Here is a 21,471-nt window from a genome sequence, read left to right as displayed (position 1 = left end):
ATGAGTAAATAACTCATATCTTTCCATGTTCAACAATCACAACAAAACTAGTTTTAAAGTTCAATTATCTTAATTTTTTTTGTTAATCTGGACCGACCTGAGTTATTCACTTGATTTTGGTGGATGAGTCTTTCAGCGAATATTTTTTTGGTACACAAGGACTCGAAAGTCGAGGTTTGCTTAAGCGATGTCAAGCTGATTACTACTTAAACCAACTCCGTCGGTAATTATCTTGGTTTAACGATTTACTTCTATGGATTAAAAGCAGTTGATGTGAATTCATGCTCTCAAACGGAACTGAAACTGTTTAAATCCGAAGCGTGCTTATTAAAAAATTGATGTTTTGTTTATGTTAGGTAGGACATTAATATCGATGTAACGATACTGAAATTATTTTCATCATAATAATTGATTGTCTTTTTAATAATAATAATAATAAGTGATTATCTAAGTCAAATTCTTAATTATTACACGTATAAGATAAGCTGGGTGTCACTTTCGCTTCTAGATTAATCAATATATAAAACAATGTGGTCTTGATCCATCCAATGTGTTTTCCTTCTCATTCACTCAATATAAATGAAATATTTTCATTATCTTTAAGATAATGCAAATTAAGTATGTCACTATATATAAATATCGTAGCGCAAGTAAACATCTTCTCCTGAAATTAAAAATATGATACTCGAAAATATTAAATTCGGATTAGTTGATCAATAGATTGGATATCGATGGTTATAAAAAATATATATATATGATACTTGAAATGCCTAAAAGGATAAACTATACAAACAGTCCTTTGAACTTTTAGGGTGTTTTACATTTTGGTCCTAAAACTTTTAATACTTGTAATACCATCACCAAACTTTTAACTCACTTTCATTATGGTCACCATAGTTAACTGCTTTTAAAAAAAATGATGTGGCACTTTGATTTTAACTTTCCTTTTTTTTGACCTTGATAAAATAATATATTCCTTTTAACTAATTTCCTGTGTGATTTTAAAATAATTTAATCTCTAATTTTGGGATTAAACCCTATATTACACTTCCCCTCTTTGTTTCATCGTCATCCTTAGCAACAAGCCAACAATAGAAAAACTCGATGCAATTTCATCATGCTTTTGCACAATGTCAATTGCCTTCAATACATTTTTCATATATTTCAAATATTTTTAACCAATAAGTGAATTCTCAGCACCTACTTTAAGAGAGAAGGCTAAGAAATCAACTACATCACATGCAATTTGGTTCATAAAGTAAAGGGAATCATTCAACTAAAATACAAGCCATAGTAGGTAAAGGAAAAAACATACCAAACTCCATTATTTCGACATTCTATATGGGTCTTTTTCTGTACTCATCATCGTGTGGTTATTTATATCATAATAAATAAATATAAGAGGATTTTGAGGACCAAAAACACACAATTTTAATTTACAAACTATATAGTAATTTCACATATCGTTTTGTTCGGCGGAGACATTGGAAGTAGGCCGTGACCTTCTCTTCCGATGAGCATTCCTCATCTGCTTCCTATGACTTCCGCCGAATCTCAACCTTCCCGAGTCTCGGAACCTTTGTTTTTCGATCGGATCGATTTCGCATTCAGGAGGTGTTACGGGGTAACGAACCGTGTCATAACAATACGAGTAATACATGTAACGCTGTCTGAATCTTCGCATAGCGGATCTGCTTCTCGGTGTCATGACGGCGTAGTCACGGCTTTCGAGCCATGCATCCGTCCCTGTGCAGGTGGGGAACTTTTGGATAGGTCCGGTGGGGCAACCTTCGAGGACGAGGTCTTTGAACTCGGAGGTGAATGGGGCATACTCATAATTAACTTTATTTTTACCTCCGTTGGTGGCCCAGCTAGAGGCATCCCAAATAGTGGCATATAAAGACATCGGCTTTGATGGGTAATCTCCACCCATTTTATCATTACGCACCACTTCCCTAATCGGAACTTCATCTACATAAAAACTGTTCACAAATTCAAACACCAAATCAATATATCATATTTTCCGTATATTATATCATAGGAAAAATTATTAGATGATTCTAACCAATAACATTTTGGGTAAAGTACATAAATAGTCCCCTCACTATAAGATATTACTTTATTAAGTCCATCGACTATTAAGAGTTATAAAATGATCCTCCGACTACAGGGAGTTGCTTTGTCGAGTCCCTTGGCTATTAAAAGTTACAAAATGATCACCCGATTATTCATTATGTTCCATTTCGTTGAAAATTTGACGCTAATATGAGTTGTACATTAACCTACTGATTGAGACGTGATAAAATCTAATCTCATAAGCACAAACGACCATCATATCTCAGTCATCATGTTAACATCCAACTCAGACAACCGTTTCTTTATTAATAGAAAAGGACGAGCTTGGAACATAATGAATAGTATAGTAATCATTTTATAACTTTTAAATAGCCAAGTGACTCGATGAAGTAGTATCCTATAGTTAGGGGATCATTTGCGTACTTTACCCTAAAAATTTTCCATCTCGTTTTTTTCAAGGTGAATCTTCACCTATTTCTTATGTATAAATAAAAAATGAACAGTTACTTAAAATTACTTTAAAATTAATGGATATGATTCACTGGAACCATAGATGACGTGATGAGTAGGGACCATAAAATAATTTCTCGTATCAAAGAGAGAAAAGTAGGAGAAACTAGAAGAAAAAAATAGAAAAATATTCACCGTTAGATCCTTGAGAAGTTGGGAATAAAGATTCGTTAGGTGGAATTATGGCATTTATATTTGGGGATTAGCTTTTAAGAATCTAAAAGGCATCTAAGTTTGGTAGCCTATCTAATATAGATTATTCAAGTATAATTTCTTTTCAATATTTTTATTATTGTCTAAAACCATAATTTTCAATCGATTAAATTTAATTCGATTGATGTTACTATTATTATAACATTAAAAAATGGTTAAATTTATACACGTAATAAATTTTAGGGTAAACTATGTAGTTAGCCACCCACTTATTTTTGCAATTCTATTTTGGTCACCCAATTGTTTTTATCTTAAATCATTCTTAATGTTACGTTTTAGTTATGTTTGTCATCGGACATTAAAAGATAAACATAACTACTGACGTGATAACTTTTCAACGATAGGTGAACAAAGCATAACCAAAACATAACATTAGAAATGATTTTGACAAAAAAAATTAGATGACCAAAATAAAACCACAGAAATAGATAGATGATTAAATATGTAATTTATTCTAAACTTTAATACAAAAGTTAAATAAATTAGAGATAAAAAGAAGTAATATAACGAAAAATAATAAACGTTAAATCTTAAACTCAGAACCTAATAATTAGCATAAAAAACAGCCTAAAATCATAGTTCATACGAGTATAGTTATTTTTAAGGCAATGTTCCGATCCACACGCAAAAGCTGATATCTCCCTCACTTTTTGGCTTTACTACCAATGCAAGAATATTTACACACATGCAGGAACAAGGACACAGTATATAGGGTGTAGGACAGTATGTTAATTTTACGTTAAAAATTAAACAGGAGACAAGTGATCATGCATGTATATTTTAGTATATATGTGGTTATTTTAAAATTAATTTTTTTATATTGTCGTTTATTTTATTTATGATGTCTATCCTGAAATTTTATTAGTACTTACCCGTATAAAACTTTTTAAATAAAATGAGTATAAATAAAATTTTAGGGTGGACACTATCGATAAAATAAATAACTAATAAAAAAATCAGAATTCAGAATTGAATACTAAAATTTTCAAGAGAAGTTATATCGATAAAATAAATAACTAATAAAAAAACTCGAATTTCAAACTAACCTTGACTCTGCCACTAACTATTAATACATATGTGTAAAGCCCGAAAAATAATTTTGGATCAGCGTAAGGTTTGGATTAAGACGACTCACATGATGTTATTGGCTGTCCAAAGAATGCTGTATCTATGGAATTCTTTCGATGGATCAAACCAAAGGCCATAGCGTTCCTCTCGCCCTCGGTTCGTGCTCCCATTCCCATACATATTTGTCTGGAATCTCCACGGTTTCCCTTCAATATTTCCTAAAAACTCGATGTCCAATTCGTCGTGGCTTTTCTCGAACACGTCACCGTTTGACGTCTGCATTAACCGCCGGGAAAAAAAGAAACGGAAAAGAAAAATTCAACACCACCATCAGCCGCCATGAAAAGGGTTTGTTGATCTGAAATTTAATTCAAATTCAAATCCGACAGGGGGAAAAAGAAAACGTACATAGAAGGCAACGACTATTCCGGCGGTATAGTCCGACGGCAATTTGATTTTGGCGCTGAAAAATCCATGGCTATACATATTCGACGAAATGAAACCCGACCCTGCATTTAATCAACACCGGATCGATCATTCATCGACGCCCAAAAAAGAAATCAAATTTCATGTACAGTAATTGATTATTATTATTATTATTACCGGTGTAAACGTCGAGGAGGAGGCGGACGGTGTGGCCGTCGGGGGAGCGGACGAGATTGCCGTCGCCGAAGAGAGGGCTGTATCCTTCGTCGAAGGAGAGGGTGTGACGTTGAAAGTAACGGCGGCGGCGACGGCGATGAACCAACAACAGAAGAAGAGGAGGAGAGCCATAACTTGATGATTTCTATTTGTTTTGTGATATGATTGATTAGTTGTTGTTTCGTTTCTTTGTTGTCTCTCTCAAACTCATATACCATAGCGTTTTGCTTTCTGTGTACGTGTCTATATTTATACGCACACCAACAGAAAATAAAGAAAGGGAGTTTCTTTTGGATTGAGACGACAGGAGAACGGTCTACTTGGCTTCTCTATTCATTGTGCTGACTATTATACCCTTAGTTTAGTCGGATTTTATATTTATATATTTCAAACCCGTCATTTTCCGTTAAAAGTCTGACGTCGTCTGAGCTGCATATTAATCCGATGGTTGTAATGTGATAAAATATAATCTTAGAACCATTTGAGTTATATTTTTATGGTTCGAGTCTCCCTTTATATTATGTAAACCTATTGACTGACTTGACGATATAATATAAACGAAGACTCGATTCATAAAATACAATTTAAACGGTTTCAAAAACAGATTTTATCAAATCTCAATAAAAAGTTAACATCAAACTCAAGCGATCATTAATTTTTTAACAGAAAAAGATGAGTTTAGAACATATAAATAATCGATGATTATTTTGTAACTTTTGATAGTTTAATGACTTAAAAAGGTAACATTCTATAGTTGAGAGATCGTTTGTGTACTTTGCCCAATTAATTAAATAGAAAGTAAATTTAAGAATCAACACCGCCCAATCGCACTTATATCACAATGTACGCTCGCTTTTGTTATTTGATTAAAACTTGGAAAGGGATCATCATCGAGATTATCAAATATATTTTATTTAAGTACATGCTGTCATTTTAATTTAAGATATAGTATATAAATGGTCTCATGTTTATAGGGTATTATTTTATAAGTTCATTGATTATTAAAAATTATAAAATATACCATAATTATATAGAGTTATTTTGTTGAGTACCTCGACTATTAAAAGTTATGAAAATGGTCACCAGATTATTAATTATGTTCTAAACTCGTCATTTTCTGTTAAAAATTAGACGATATTTTGACTGAATTATTAATCTGTTAATTGTGATATGATACAACTTTATCACATAATCTCAAACGACTATCACATCTCAATTGTCCTGTTAACTTCAAGCTTAGATAACCATCAATTTTTCAACGAAAAAGGGGAGCTTGGAACATAATGAATAGTCGGGTGACCATTTTATAACTTTTGATAGTCGAAGGACTCAACGAAGCAACATTCTATAATCAAATTATCATTTTATAACTTTTTATAGTCGAAAGACTTAATAAAATATTACCCTATATTGAGAGACATTTTTATGTTAATTTTGGGAATCCTTATTTATGATCTCTAATTCTTTTTATTAGCCGTAACGGATAAGGTACTATAATAAATAAGAAAAGCCAAGGGGCATGCTAACTGTATTTGAGAAGAATTAATTAAATTTGTGATAATTAATACAAAATTAACGTTGTAATTAATATCAGTATTAAATCTTTCAATCAACCTATCAAGGATTTCTTGTAATGAAAGATAAGAGAAAAGTGACAACTAAGATGATGCGGTGGAGTTGGCGCAAAGAATAAAAATATGCATGCAAATAAATAAAAAGATTTATAATGCAACAAAAGAGGCGGGTACACCATTTATTATTTGAGTAAATTATGTCTTTAGTACCTAGATTATCAGTTTTGACGTTTAAACTTTTAATTTTTTCAAGATCATACCTAAAATTAAGGGTATTCAATCGGTCAATACGGTTAAATGGCCAAACCGAACCTCTAAAATTTTATTAACCAATTTTTTTTTCCTTTAACCGTTAACCAAACCATTGGTTTTTAAAAATAATTAACCGAACCGAAAAAAGTTCAGTTAATCGATTGAAATTTATAAATATTTTAAATTTTATATTTCAACTAATTCAGTTAAAATCAAAGTTTAAGCAATCTAATATTTAAATAATATATATAATATATTAAATTTTTAATAATTTTGGTTAATTGGGTTAATCGACCTATTTCAAACAGAATTAACCGATAATTGAAGTTTAAAAAATAAATTAACCGTTAACTGATCGAACCTAAAATTAACCGATTAATTAACCAAGTACAAATTTGGTTCGATCGTTTAATCGGTTTTGACCGAACTTTGAACACCCCTACATAAAATTTTGTTTCTATTTTATTTTAGTACCTCGCTATTAAAACCTTCTGTTTTTGTTTCATTTTAGTACCACGTTCAAAACTTAACGTTAAGTTTTGAAAAATGAAAGCTTAGGTACTAAAACATATAAAAATGATAGTTTAGGTACTAATCAAGTTAAGTTTTCAATGACATGGTACTAAAATGAAATAAAAACTAAACATTAGATATAATTTTGAAAAAAAGTTGAAAGTTTAAGTAGTAAAATAGACCAAAACTAATAGTTTATGTACTAAATGTGTAGTTTACCCTTATTATTTAATCCCAGCATTATATATGCTAAACATATATCACTCTTGGCCTAACCCTTTTTTCAAATCTATATAGAAACAAACAACTGTGTTATACTGCTCATTGCCTTTCTCTTGCTACACCCTACGAATATGTTTGGTTTTTTTCCCTATTGATTCCTTGGATCTCGAAAACGTGTATTATTATTATAATATGAATTTTAATCCGACATATTAATCGGCTAATCCGGATTGGATATTGCAGAGACAAATTCGACATTCTCAACTTAGTTTATTCTATTTGCAAACGTCATGATTTGAACCCTGACTTTACTTAAAGAATATGTTGATCTCACTGAACAACCAGATTGTTTGTTAAATATATTAAATTTTAGCTGGTTAATAGGACGGTGTATTGAATTCTTTATTATTAAGATAATAATTCAAATAAAAAAGCTTAAATTATGCGAATCTACCTCAAGTTAAAATTGGAAAAAAAATATGAAGAATCAGCAAAAGCAAGGAGTAAATAAAAGGATGGATTTTGTAATCACATGGTTAATGTAAATTATCTGACCCTATAGCAAACATGCAATTTATAATATAGTTTGGGAAAGAGTTGCAAACAGGGATGATCAAGAGGGACGGGTGGAGGTAATCGCTTTCTGATTTTTTTTTTTGTATTTTAGAATTTTTTAATGTATTTTTTATTTATAATATACTTTCATTTTTCTTAAAATTATATAAGTTTGTCCCTTTTAAAATTTTGTAAGTTTATTCTCTAATATAATATCTTAGGTTGGTTTCTGATAAATGGTGAAACGTAATAGGGCATGTGGAGGCTATGAGTATGACCCCTAAAATTTTTGAAAAATTATAATTTAAACATTTAAAATTTTCAAAAAGCTTAACTTCTCAGAATTTTAAAAAAAAAAATTAAATTAAACTTTAAAAATTTTTAATGTTATGAATTAAACCTCTCCCCTAATTTTTAAAAGTTCTCATTAAACTTCTCAAAATTTCAAAATTTTTAGTTAAATTCCATTTTTTTTTTTGAAAAATATGTAAATTGAACCCTTCAAAATTTTTAAAAAATTTAATAAAAACCTCTAATTTATAAATTTTAAATTGACCTATCCAACTCTTTCGTCAAGTTCCGCCAGTGCTTCTGATTTTAAACCAACCTAGACCATAGTAATTAATTTATTGCCCAGTTTCTAGAACTTGACCAACCAAAAACCCACTGATTACATGAGAATAAAACTTCAAGAAATATTATAATATGAAGATAGGTGTTTGAATGAAATTTGTAAACCATAGAGAGTCAAACAAAGAGGTTTTGGTAAAACAGCTGGCATTTGGTGGGTATAACGGTCCATAAAAGAAATAGGGAAAAGTTCGAGTCGTCATTTTGGTGAGGATACAGTGCTGCAGGTAAAGGGAAAACCGAAGCTGGCGGCGCCGTTCTACTGGCCACGCTGTTGTTCTATGACCTCTTGCTTCTTAGTTTGACAATTTTGCTGTGCAATATCTTAAATTAACACATAAAAATCAAGTGATCTATAAAAGATTTGTTGTTATTTTTAAAATTTTAGGTTCGAGTATCGTACATGAGGGTATAAGTATTCATTATCAAATGACTGAAAATTATCTTTAAACAATATTATATTGTATTCACCCCAAATTATAAAAAATATTATTTTAAGATAGATTTAATTATCTTTAAACAATATTATATTGTATTCACCACCAAAGTATTAATGAATCAGAGTTCATGATTTCCCAGGGTTACACATTCAACAATCCTATTGCTTTGATTGTAAAGCCAAGCCAAATCACCGGTGAAGGATTTTAGGGAGATAAAGGGATCCTAAAAGCTACCAAGGTCAGCTTTGATAAAATTTAGACATGCCATGCAGAATAAAAACTCTGTAGCTAATTTTGTTACTCCTGGAGACATGAAAAACAGGGTGTATGAAACCTAGCGACTAGCCTGCACAGTCTCTGTTTGATCATCATTATTTCTAAGTTGGTCATTCCTACTGGACTTCGGATCGTCATGCCCCGGAACTTCCCCTAGCCTCTCCTGCCATTATGCAACTGATATTAGGAAGCAAAGTTATGGAAATAGGTTACATACAAGTTCAAATATTTTGTAAATCAAAGCAAGAAAATATGACCTTGAGAGAGGTATTCTCTGCATGAAGCTGCTCATACTCGCTCTTGAGCCGACTAACTTCTGATCTAAGGTTGGTGTTCTCTTCCTTCAAGGCTTCAGCACGTTGAGCCAGCTCATCGCATTCAGCCTGATTCAATAGTAAGCATTTAGATATATAACTCATATCTGGGCCTTTAATGGAAGATAATAGGATCTACAATTTCTAAAGGATACTTCAGTACCTGCTTACGCAACCTTGACCGCCGAGCAGACTCTCTGTTTGATTGCTTCCTTCTCTGTCTTTTAAGCTCCCTTTCATCCTATATCCATAAATCATACAGTGACAATTACATACAACACCAAAAGGGAAAGCAATGGGAAAACACATTCTTAGAAGCATATAAGCAATGGAAGAACGCAGCAGTTCATTGGAGGAGAAAAAACTTGATTTGAAATCCTGCAAATTTAGTGTAAATTTCACATTTCATGGACAAAAGCATAGCAGTACTACAGCCAAAGAAAATATATCAACTCAAAGGAGATCTTGAATTTCACTATGTGAGTATGTTCAGAGAGAGAACCGGTAACCAAAGCTGAGGCTGAACACCGTCCCGGGATGCAGGGGTTACAATTCCTCCTGCAATAGGGGTCGAAGAAACCTTCGCGTGCATTGCAGGAACATTAGATGAAGCTGGCGTCCCCCAGTAGTCCATCCCAATATGTAAATTAGTTGTTGGACCAGGAACAGCTGTGGCTGCCCCAGGAGTTGGTATAGGTACAATGGCCATTGCTGTATTCGCTATTGAATGGGCTGAATTAGAGCCTCCATTCTGAGATGCTTCACCTACATAAGAACCATTCAAGACATTCTCAGAGCACATACACAAATGGCAATAATATAATGCAAAAAAATCATGATATTATCACCATCTAACCTTCTCCAGAATCTTTTCCACCTCCAGACTTCAATTGTGATTCCTAAAAAAGAAAATAACATTTTATTGCATAAAATTGACCTGGGAAAAAATGATAACAAGACGAAATAGGTGAATGCCTGAATTTGAATAAAAATGAAATATTTAAAGTTTTCTCATCATTGGAAGAGTTCCAAGAGAAGCTGCAACACATGGGGAGTTGTAATAGAGATGATTATTGGAGACAGCTTTACCTTTCTTCAATAACCCCACTCCACAATGCTTTTCCAGGACATACAGAAGGCCCATTAAACTTTGTTCCCAAGTATTAGATAAAAGAAAATTTATCCGATCGGTTGGCAGGCTAACTCCTAGTAGCTATAAACAACATAATTGAGGAGCTACAAGAGTATTGCTACTTCCAGAGAGAAAGAAAAGACCCTGGAGGCAGTTCCATCCAAAACAACTTATTTTGAGATTAGTCCCATTCCCAGGCAATCAACACTGTTAACTATTTGTTATTTAATAGAACAACATAGTGATCCAAGCCAAGTCAAATAAACTGAAACATCAGTGTTTGCAGCCACTTCAAAACCTAAGTATTCATATCCAGACTGAAATATTAGTTGAGATGGGGCAAAAATTCATGAAATTGCTAAGTCCTGCCCTGGAATCCTAACGTTTGGGCAGGTGGTTCTCAATCTCTCCAAGACAGAAAAAAATACATAAGCAAGCATGGTTAAAATCATAAACTAATAAATGAAGATGGTCAATTCAAAATAATAAACAAAAAAGAGGCAAGAGGCCTTGCACTCACATTCTGAGAGTCTGCATCACTGCCTTCGCTTGTACCTTCACTTCCACTGTCAGCACTAGACATGCATGGTAAATATTCAACTGTCAGCCAAATTACCTACGGCAATAATTTTGGTAGCAAGTACAAGCAAATAATGTATGCTCAGATGAATTAATGTATTAGAGAAACCAGATATTGAATAGTTGATTCAAGCCTTGTATGATAACAAGGACCATGACAAAACACTTCTCAAAGCTTCTTAACACTTAGCATACCAGAAATAAAGGGAGAAACATAGGAGATCTACTCCCCAAGCTTCTTCAATAAAGGACTTTATTGATTTCTCAATGAAACCCAATTGCAACTGCTGTGTTTGATGGCCTCTTTTCTGTATTACTCAGTCATATTAAAATTTCTCCATGAGACTACATATGAAGGTCAAGAATACCCCCTCCCCCAATAATTGACATGAGATATAGTCCTTGTAACTAACAACAACACACACTAATGACCAAAATCTATGCAATAACTGCAAGATCATTTCTTTTCTGCCATACCTTTTAGAACCTCCATTAGCAGAAGCTCCTGATGTTTTACCAAGATTACTGTTCTTTCCGGTAATCATGTTCAAACTGCCTAAACTCCCTTTTGATCTTTTATAGGCAACTTTTCCTTCACTTCAGGAGGCTTACCGTCAATTTCTGTGCTTCCAGGAGTATTTCCCTAAAAATATCTAGAGTCAATCATTTGGAAGCATGGACATAAAGACATTTCATTTCGTCAAAAAAATATATATATATATAATAAGACAAATTATGGTAAACTGCTTACAGAAGCCTCCGCAATACCATTTGGAGAAGGCATAGCAAAAGGACTAAAAGGATAAGATCCCTGTCGCAGATTACACCATGTCAAAACAATGGCTCAAAGTCTTGAGATATTGTGACATAGGAAATAAAACCTAATAATGGTTCAAAAGAACATACTGGAGGAAGGGATGGATGTGCATATATTCCACCATGAGGATACATTGCAACATAAGGATGTGGTGGGGTACCATAGGGAGGCATAATATGCTGCAACAAAGAAAGAGCTACATGAAAGCTTTATTAACCAGCAAAAGAAATCATTAAATCTTGATAGTTAATCATGCCACCAAATCTTAAAGCTCTAACAATTAAATGAGAAAAAGTTTAACAATCCTAACAATGCACCATCCTAAGATACCAATGCAAAACCATAAATACCTGAACACCCCACATATATGGGGGAGCTTGGGGACTTGAAGCCAAGAAACCATGTGGAGGAATGGGAGAATATGCCTGTTAGCAACAAACAACAATCCACATGTAATGATTAGAATAACATATAAAACTTGAATATAACACATTGAAGCTACAGATATTTATATAACAAACCTGAAACCCAGACCAGTCTGCATTTACCACCCCCGAGTTAGTGGTTGAAGACACCTCCTGAGAAACAAGAAAATCATTGAAACAAACAAACATACTTGTGAAAAAGAACAATTAGAACATCATAAACCAAAATTTTCAAACAACAGTAAAAGAATACCTGTGTAGCAGGCGGTGTATTTGGCTCCTTTTCTTTTGCAGCTTTATCCATCTCACTGCTGCCCATTACTCTATATCCACCAAGAAAATTCTGAAAGCCCCTCAAACCATTCTACAAATAGAATGCATAATTCAGTCGCAATATGACACCATGCACCTTTCCCTCACTATATTGTATATCCATCTAAAAGAATGCAATTGATCTAACCCTATACTATTTTCAACAAAAGATAAAAAGGGATATTAACACGAAATAAAGTGTAGCTTCGCATTGAAAAACCCTTAGGATATATATACCGAGTTGCTTTAGCCCCAATCACAAATTTCCCCATTCGCATTACAAACAATTAAAATATTAAAACAACTAAAACGATAAATGTCCCAATATCATCTCTCTATCATTTTTTGGGTTTTTTTCTCAGTAAACAGGCACATAACATAAAAGAGAAAGAGGTAACAAGTATCCAGTAGGATGAACAGAAGCAAATAACTTAAAAAACAGTTGAAAAATCCGACGGGAAGCAACTAATGGTGTTGACTAATTTGCAAAATCGATTATCAAACAAAAAAAGCTAATAAATTTGAAATTCGAATTACCACTGAAAGAGCAAACCAAATTGCAATGAACCCAAGCCTGATCCACTGAATGGAAACGAAAATTTGGAAGCTATGAGCTTGAAATTGAATTAGGGCACGATTGGGAGATTAGAAGTATATTTTGCCCGCGTATCTTTCCTTTGTTCTTTATCCAGATACGAAATCAAGATCAGGTGTTTGATTTTAGGGTTTGTTAATTGTATTTTGGGGTGAAATGGAAGACGGGGAAAGGTTCATGGAGTTATTCTGTGACTCGCCGTACTTTAGTCGATTCCTCCTTTCTATTTTCCCTGACCATGCGAAATCTCTACGCTGTCCTTCAATTGTTTATCGGGTAAATTTAGTAGGTAAACTATCAGTTTTAGTTCGTTTTAGTACATAAATTTTTAATTTTTTAAAACCGCATCTAAAGTTTAGTTTTTGTTTCATTTTAGTATCCGCTGTTAAAAAAATTTAGTTTTTATTTCATTTTAGTTACACATTCAAAATTTAACATTAAGTTATAAAAAATTAATGTTAGGTACTAAAACTGATAGTTTAAGTACTTGACGCGTTAAGTTTTTAACAGTAGGGTACTAAAATGAAATAAAACTAAACGTTAGGTATGATTTTGAAGAAAATGAAAAAATATATCAAAACTAATAGTTTAGGTACTAAATGCGTAGTTTACCCTTGTTTATTTTTAATGTTCTTAAATTAAAGACAAAAGGGCATCAAAGGTTTATGTACTTTTGAAAACAATCGATGTGACCCTCGTATTATTTTCTCTCTTAATGTGACCCTCTAACTCAGAAAATAAACTCAATGTGGCCCTTTGATGAACGTTTTCCGTCGTTGATCGTTATAATGTGGTAGATCACAATTCTAACATAACGGTTCACGATGTTGATCTAGTAGTCTATTAGCCAAGTTTGAGTTATCAATTTAGCCTATATGGCATCTGTCATATATCAACCACTGTGGACTTTCACGTCAGCATAATGAATTACCATGTTAGCACTGTAATGATCAATGATGAAAAACGTTGGTCAAATGACCACATTGGGTTTATTTTATGAGTTGGAGGGTCACATTAAGACAAAAAATAATACGAGGGTCACATTGGTTTTCTCCCAAAAGTACAAGGACTTATGATGCCTTTTTACCTAAATTAAATTTTAAATTAATATTAAATTATCAACTATTTTAATTATTAAATAATATTATTTAGGGTAAAGTGTATGAATGGTCCCTCGACTATATGATATTGTTTTATTAAGACCCTCGACTATTAAAAGTTATAAAATGATTCTTCGACTATAGAATGTTGTTTTGTTAAGTCCCCGACTATTAACAGTTACAAAATGGTCACCTGGGTTTTCATTATGTTCCAAACTTGTCCTATTCTGTTAAAAAATTAACAGTTGTTTAAGTTGAACGTTAACATGATGTCTAGGATATGATAGTCGTTTCATATTCGAGATCAAGTTTTATCATATCACAGTCAACAAATTAACATTTAGCTCAAAATACCGTCCATTTTAACGGAAAAAGACTAGTTTGAAACATAATTAATAGTCGTGTAACACCCCCAACCCGTACCCGACCCGGATACTAATTTGAGGTGTCACATTAACTTTTCAAAACTTTTACTCTTTAATACATGCCAACAATTTACAAAATAACAAGAAGCCTACAGTTTAAATTTGTTATGATCTGATCTTCTACATAGTACATTGTCCTCTCCTAGCTTTAGTCCTCAGATTTCTTTGAACATACGTGTAAAACAATAATGCGCTAAATTGTTGACTTAGTGATGCAAATACAAGTATAATAAAACATTGTAAAACATTTCATAAGGAATTCAATTTACATTTCATTACAAGATTGTATACTTTACACATTGTTCGGTTTATATCACTTTATTTTTAATAGCCCAATGCATACTACTGAGAACTCTAGGTATTTGAGTACATTGAGGTTGTGCAATAATGCATATGGGTGTTCATTCGATTAAAACGGTGGCCGATCGAACCGAAATACCCTTAACCGAATTAACCAATTTTTTTTAAAAGTATTAACCGAACTGAATAAATTTCGGTTAATTCGGTTATTTTTCGAATTAACCATTTTTTTTTAGAATTTTAGAATTTAATATTTTTTAATTAAAAAACAATTTACAATTAATTATATAATGCCTAATTATAAATAATATCTAATTAATTTGATTCAAACATTTTGCATTTAGTTTTGAGATTATTTTAATTAATTATATTGATTTGGGTTTTAAATGGATTGAGCCGGCTAAGTCTCTTAATATAATTATATTTAAGGTTAATTCGGTTAATTAACCAATTTCGAACCGAATTAACCGTTAACCGGATTCAAAAAATCCTTAAATGTTCCCTGACCGTACTAATTCGGTGGCCGATCGAATTAACCGAACTAATTTGGTTCGGTCGGTTAATTCAGTTAAACCCAAATTTTGAACACCCCTACTAATGCAATCACCACTGCTCACATAATTTGCACCAAAGTGCCACATATTTGTCTCGAATGACCACATAGGTTTGTCCCGAAGGACCACATAGGTTTGTCCCGAAGGACCACATAGATTTGTCTCAAAGGACCACATAAAACCCTTGACTCTTGGCATGCCAACTATGTAACGCCCATAACCCGTATAATTATTCCAATACAGATTATAGATGTCACCCAAATTTCTAAAACTATTTACAATTTCAAAAGTGATTTAAAATTTATTTTCTTAAAATGGTAAATGATATTTTAAAAATATCATATCATATAATTTATATTTCGTAATAAGAAATTTAATTCAAAAGATTTTTTTATGAATATTGAACAGTAACAGTGACCAATGAACAGTGGGGTATCAATTCCCCTGTAACAGGGAACCAGTTCCCCTGTAGCAGTGAACAGTAACTGCTACAGTAACTTTCAAAAATTACATATAAAACTCATAAAAATCAACCTTTCATCAATATCAATTTACCAATTTGTTTCCAAATTAATTCAAAAAAACAAATTGAACATTATCAAATTACATGCCACTATCTAAGTCAAATTCCATCATAGGATGTCTTACTGATATTGAAATATACTCCTCGATGCTTGATCTCGTTCTAATTTCTTTATTCCACTACTGACTTTTTACCTACGCGTGAAAATCATCACACGCTAAGTATAAACTTAGTGAGACAATTAAAACAATAAACAATGCAATACAATTCATGCATGAATTTCAATGACAAATTCAAAATGCCATAAAATCATGTTATTTTCATATCCAATATTTTACTATGATCAAAATAATATAAAATATTTTACCATTTATCCCATAAGCTCGTAAGCTTATTTACCGATATACTTACCATTTGTCCATAAGCTCGTAAGCTTATTTTACCAATACACTTGTCATTATTCCATAACCATATACCATAGACAATAGCCCAATATACAACCCTGAGGACCCTGGGTACACGAGTCAAATATAAGCACCGTAGTGCTAATCCGTATGACACATAAGGTCGTGTCCACCATCTGTACTAGGTATCCTTAAGTACAGTCCCGTATGGCACATAAGGTCGTACCCACCATATACACTAGGTATCCTTTAGTGTATCCCGTATGTAGCCTGCTGCTGGACTCTATGGCATGCCAACTATACCCTGTCCCTCAATAACTAACTTGGGCATACAGTCTATTTTATTTGATTCATCCATGGCAAAGTATATTATCATAATTTAACATTGGGCAGTTCATACCCGAAATAATATCATGGTAAAATATCACAATTTCCATAATCAATGCATTATATTTTTCAACATTTGACATATTTAGAATATATCAAATATATGATAAATGACATAAATATCATGTCAACATAAACAAGGTCGACTTATCGCAAGTCTTCCTGATGATGTATAAAACATCCATGTATAACGTCATGCATGTATTGCACTCACCTTGACACTTTATATCTTTCAAAATATATGTGCCTCACTATTGTCCACAATAAACCCTTTTCTATTTAACTTGATTCGATCACAAATCAATCACGATCTGTATAATTCAAAAATTCATAACAATACATATGTTAGTTTTGTACTAACATAAACATATCCCAAAATATCTCCATAATATATTTGAAACTCATTATCTATCAAAATACTTATCTCTTAATAATTCCTTTTAACATTGGAACCAACTTTTCCAATTTACACAAAATGGTCATTCACCATTTTATCACTTACATTCTTAATACCAATAATTCCAACATTGAATTTATTTCCATTCAAATGCTTTTACAAAAGCATAATTATATTTAAGTACCCCAACTATACAAATGGTGTACTTAAATCACAAATCTTTTCAAACTTCCAAAATAGTCATTTTTCACATATAACACTCATTTAAATTCCCAATCAACAATTTCTAGCATAGTACATCAATTATACAACACTTATACAATAACCCATCAATTTTCCATATTCAGACAACTCACACTACCTTTAAAGGATCAGTATTATGTATTGATATACACACTGGAATTTAATTCTGTTTCTTCCGTTGAAAACTAGACTCGAATATAAATCTATCCATATAAAAAACTCCTTCTAATTCATTTTGTACAATTTATGGTGAATTTTCAAAGTTGACCAACATAATATGTTTTGCAGAATCTGTTGTCCGATTTTTCTGACCTTTCATTGGTTAAAAGTTCATATCTTTATGTACACACTTTGAAATTGATCCCCGTTTATTTAAAAAAAAAAACTAGATCGATATATGAACACAAATATATAAAAATAACCTCCAAATTATTTTTATATAATTTCTGGTGAATTTTCGAACCCACTGCTAATTTCAAAATATAAACTGTTTTCTTTAACCTCATCCTTAGGTTCTTCATCAATTCTTACAACCAATTCTTTAAAATCACTTAACTCTTCAAAACCCATAAAACACAAGAATCAACATCCCCTTCATCAACTCAAGATGAACTTGAACATGAACCCTAGTAATATTCATGTCAAAAATGTAGAGAATTGAACGTAGAATATTTTTTCTAATTACACTGAAGTCTAATTCTCAACAAGATTGCTTCAAAATTCAAAACAAGAATACCTACCTTGCAAGCTTGGGGTGTCGGTCTTGCATGAAGAAGAAGCTGAAAATGCTCATCAATGATTGATATTTTATGATATAATAGATCTAACACATGCTTAATAATATATCATAGAATTTTTTTATTCAACACCATAGGAAATTCCATTTTTGCCATTAATGAATCGCCATAATCACCATAAAACCAAGCCATCTGATCCTTATCATATTACAAAGTCAAATATAAATTAATTTGACTTTGACCTACGAAAATGCCATGAAATTTTCAAAACTTGCGTTTTAGTCACTAAATTCCACTGTTTCGGTTAAATCTGAAAAACTGCACATTTCCAAACCAAATTTCTCTGATCCAAAATATTAAAATAATATTTCCAACCAATTTATAACATCCTTCAAATTTTTGTAAAATTCCAATTCGATCTGAAATACCAATTTCCTTACCGGCTTTAACCCTTTCTAGTTTTTTTTACTAAAATTCCAAATCCAAAAATATGATTTCTATAAAACTCCACTCTCAAGAGTAAACCATCTATTTATGGAATAAAATTCTTTTTAGGAAATTATCACTTGATTCCCTAAACTTTTTCCCAATTTTCTACTTTGACCATCATACTTTCAAAATTTTCATTTTGGTCATTGTCTAAATTTTTGGGGTATTACAAACTATACCTCTAATTCTCATACATATACCTAGGGCTTTAACCACATAATTATTTCTCATTTCATTATTCAAATTGTGTCTTATTCTCATAGAGTACATTCACATATATAGGTCCCTTTCACGTCTATCACATTCGCTTAGCACATATATTATTCTTATATAAAACATAATCATATACATATATAATCAAAACAATACTTTGAAAAATACACTTTATCTAAAGCATAATAAAAATAATTGCATAAAATAAATAAATTGTTTTTGATCGAAAACTTCGAGGTTGACTTATATAAAACAAATTTGTTTTACGATCCAAATTTTCGTAAGTCCCATTTTCCTCTTGATATCGTATCGATAATAGCAAATGAGCAAACCAGCATGGTAACTACAGAAAAATCCAGCGAAACAAAAGATTCAAAGGCATATATTGATTTATAAACAACTGCACTCCGCACAGTCTGCTTTGCATTATAAATGATTATCATAGAACAAAAATGTTTTTTTATTAATGTTTCTTCAAGAATTAGTCAGTTGTATTTAAAATTTGAAATGCCATCTCTTTGATGTTTTCAAGTCAATAATTGATTGTTTAACCTACAAATGCTTGTTTGATTTGGTTAGTTGCTCAATGCATGAGCATTTAGGTTATTATTTTTGATTAAATCCTACTTAGACTCGTATAAAGATACAAGATGATATCTTGAAGTGGGTTGCCATGTTTTAAATTTTATGAATTCCCATCGAGAAAAGACGTCAGTTTAAACCCTATTTGGTTGAAATGGCTTAAGGAAGGTAACAATTTAGCGGTCTGTGAGATTTTCTCTTGAGGCAGTTTTCTGATAGAATCAGTTTCTGAATTGAACTTCGATTTATATTTATATACTTTTTCTCCCTCTTCGTCTTGCAGTCCGCTTGTTCAAATGCACAAAATCAAATACCATCGTACTCACTGGCCTTAGTGGGAGTGGAAAACTGTCCTTTACTATGTGGTATGCAGTGCCATTATTTGCGTTGTTCCTTTTGAAAGTCTTTCTGAGTTACTAAATTCTTCTAGAGATTGTCCTGTTATGGCTGCCGAATGTACAATAATAATTGAAATGCCTAGTTGTGCGGTGTTGTCATAACTCATAACTTTCTTCACATGATTTCCATGTCAGCTTCGTGATGGTTCCTTGCATCAGGGTACTGTTACATCCATGGAACCAAATGAGGGGACTTTCGTGCTGAACTCTGAAAGTAACAAGGTAATTCATCTTAACCTGCTTTTCTGGGTTTCGACTATGCTTTCTGTTTTTCTACAAGGCATATGGGTTAAGCCTCTTATTTCACTCTATTGTTACCGATTGCAATTTTCTGACCATTGTCCGAATTTTATCCGACACCACATCCTATTTTAATAAAAAAAAAAGAACTATTTTTAACAGAAGCGAAAAATCAAGCCCGTCCATCTTGTTGATGTTCCTGGGCATTCTCGTTTGCGGCCCAAACTGGATGACTTCTTGCCTCAAGCAGCTGGCATTGTGTTTGTTGTGGATGCTGTGGAGTTCTTACCAAATTGCTCTTCAGTTTCAGAGTAAGAATAGCTATGACTATGATAATGCACACACTACTCTTGCAAGTCTCTTCCTTCCACTTTCTGATTGCCAAGCAGAATTTTAAACACGACATTCGCTTTTGTGCAACAGATATCTGTATGATATTTTGACCAGGGCCTGTGTGGTCAAGAAGAAAATTCCAGTCCTCATCTGTTGCAACAAATCTGATAAAGTGACTGCACATACCAAGGAGTTCATCAGAAAGCAATTAGAAAAGGAAATGTCTGGCCTCAAGTTCAATTTTCTCTGCACGTTCTATGTTACTGTAATTATCGCAAAACCCTAGCCGATACTTTCAATAGATAGAAACTTGGGATATTCAACTTGCATGGACACAAAAATATGCATCTCTCTAGAACTTGTAGTCTTTTGCATATTTCATTTATTATTATATACTTAATCTGTCTGTTTTTTTTACCGTTTTATAGTGAGAAACTGAAGGCATCAAGAAGTGCAATATCGGCAGCTGATATTTCAAATGACTTCACTCTGGGAGTACCCGGAGAAGTATTCGCTTTCTCTCAGTGTAGAAACGCGGTTACCATTGTCGAAGCTTCTGGTTTGAAGGGTGAAATAGCACAAGTAGAACAGTTTATCAGGGAACATGTAAAGCCCTAAAGGCTAGAAACATTCTGATCTATTTTACTGTAGAACTCTCTTTAAACCTGGTTTGAGTATTTCATATTGAAGGCTGAAGGAACCCTGGAAAAACATTGAATCTGTAAGAAACGGGAGAGGAAAACTTCAATTCGAACTGTTTTAGATCTTTTATATCGTTTGGCAACTTACTTATTCATCTGTGTCAGTCAGAGAATGTAACCAGAAAATGATTTGATTCATGACTGCATTCCTCACAATGCAAGTTTTGTGGTTTCAATACACAGTTCTTTGCTCCATAAAGAAATGGTTACATCAGGCACTTCGGGTGTATTAAGCCTGTCTGAGCCGGACAAGGATTCTCTTGGATTCAGGTTCCATCGGAGACTTTTTCCAAAACCGAA

The 21,471-nt window shown here is 32.5% G+C and overlaps 3 protein-coding genes across 3 annotated transcripts; 1 reads left to right on the top strand and 2 right to left on the bottom strand.

The window, feature by feature from the left end:
* Window positions 1–1,429: 1,429 nt before the first annotated feature.
* On the bottom strand, window positions 1,430–6,841 carry LOC120128499 (probable xyloglucan endotransglucosylase/hydrolase protein 30). The gene is made up of 5 exons (XM_039146178.1): window positions 6,824–6,841; window positions 4,471–4,654; window positions 4,276–4,376; window positions 3,935–4,143; window positions 1,430–1,982 (listed from the first exon to the last, which is right to left on the bottom strand). Exons 1-5 carry the CDS (start codon window positions 6,839–6,841, stop codon window positions 1,457–1,459), a joined length of 1,038 nt encoding a protein of 345 aa, XP_039002109.1. The 3' UTR covers window positions 1,430–1,456.
* Window positions 6,842–9,017: 2,176 nt separating this feature from the next.
* On the bottom strand, window positions 9,018–13,340 carry LOC120128577 (bZIP transcription factor 16-like). The gene is given in 14 exon segments (XM_039146248.1): window positions 9,018–9,134; window positions 9,229–9,354; window positions 9,449–9,526; window positions 9,788–10,050; window positions 10,142–10,184; window positions 10,938–10,992; window positions 11,474–11,576; window positions 11,579–11,639; window positions 11,748–11,807; window positions 11,903–11,992; window positions 12,164–12,238; window positions 12,335–12,391; window positions 12,492–12,602; window positions 13,088–13,340. Coding segments are annotated over 13 exon segments (1,182 nt in total). The 5' UTR covers window positions 12,558–12,602; window positions 13,088–13,340; the 3' UTR covers window positions 9,018–9,029.
* Window positions 13,341–19,849: 6,509 nt separating this feature from the next.
* Window positions 19,850–21,105, top strand: LOC120128580 (signal recognition particle receptor subunit beta-like). Its single transcript, XM_039146253.1, has 5 exons — window positions 19,850–19,864; window positions 20,033–20,119; window positions 20,300–20,448; window positions 20,561–20,692; window positions 20,899–21,105. Exons 2-5 carry the CDS (start codon window positions 20,072–20,074, stop codon window positions 21,086–21,088), a joined length of 519 nt encoding a protein of 172 aa, XP_039002184.1. The 5' UTR covers window positions 19,850–19,864; window positions 20,033–20,071; the 3' UTR covers window positions 21,089–21,105.
* Window positions 21,106–21,471: the final 366 nt, after the last annotated feature.

Source organism: Hibiscus syriacus, unplaced genomic scaffold, assembly GCF_006381635.1.
Source record: "Hibiscus syriacus cultivar Baekdansim isolate YM2019G1 unplaced genomic scaffold, ASM638163v2 tig00110481_pilon, whole genome shotgun sequence".
Taxonomy (NCBI): Eukaryota; Viridiplantae; Streptophyta; class Magnoliopsida; order Malvales; family Malvaceae; genus Hibiscus; species Hibiscus syriacus.
Note: the sequence above shows the minus strand (reverse complement) of the source record. Positions and strands in the feature narration are given on the sequence as shown.

Bases quoted from the DNA above. Each gene is read 5' to 3' on its own strand.
- LOC120128499 (XM_039146178.1), bottom strand. The intron at 4,377-4,470 runs GTAATAATAATA...GATTAAATGCAG, and splicing joins CCTCCTCGACGTTTACACCG to GGTCGGGTTTCATTTCGTCG. The intron at 1,983-3,934 runs GTGAGTCGTCTT...ATTTGTGAACAG, and splicing joins TGGACAGCCAATAACATCAT to TTTTTATGTAGATGAAGTTC.
- LOC120128580 (XM_039146253.1), top strand. From the start codon at position 20,072: ATGGAACCAAATGAGGGGACTTTCGTGCTGAACTCTGAAAGTAACAAG. The intron at 20,120-20,299 runs GTAATTCATCTT...TATTTTTAACAG, and splicing joins TGAACTCTGAAAGTAACAAG to AAGCGAAAAATCAAGCCCGT. The intron at 20,449-20,560 runs GTAAGAATAGCT...TTTGTGCAACAG, and splicing joins AATTGCTCTTCAGTTTCAGA to ATATCTGTATGATATTTTGA.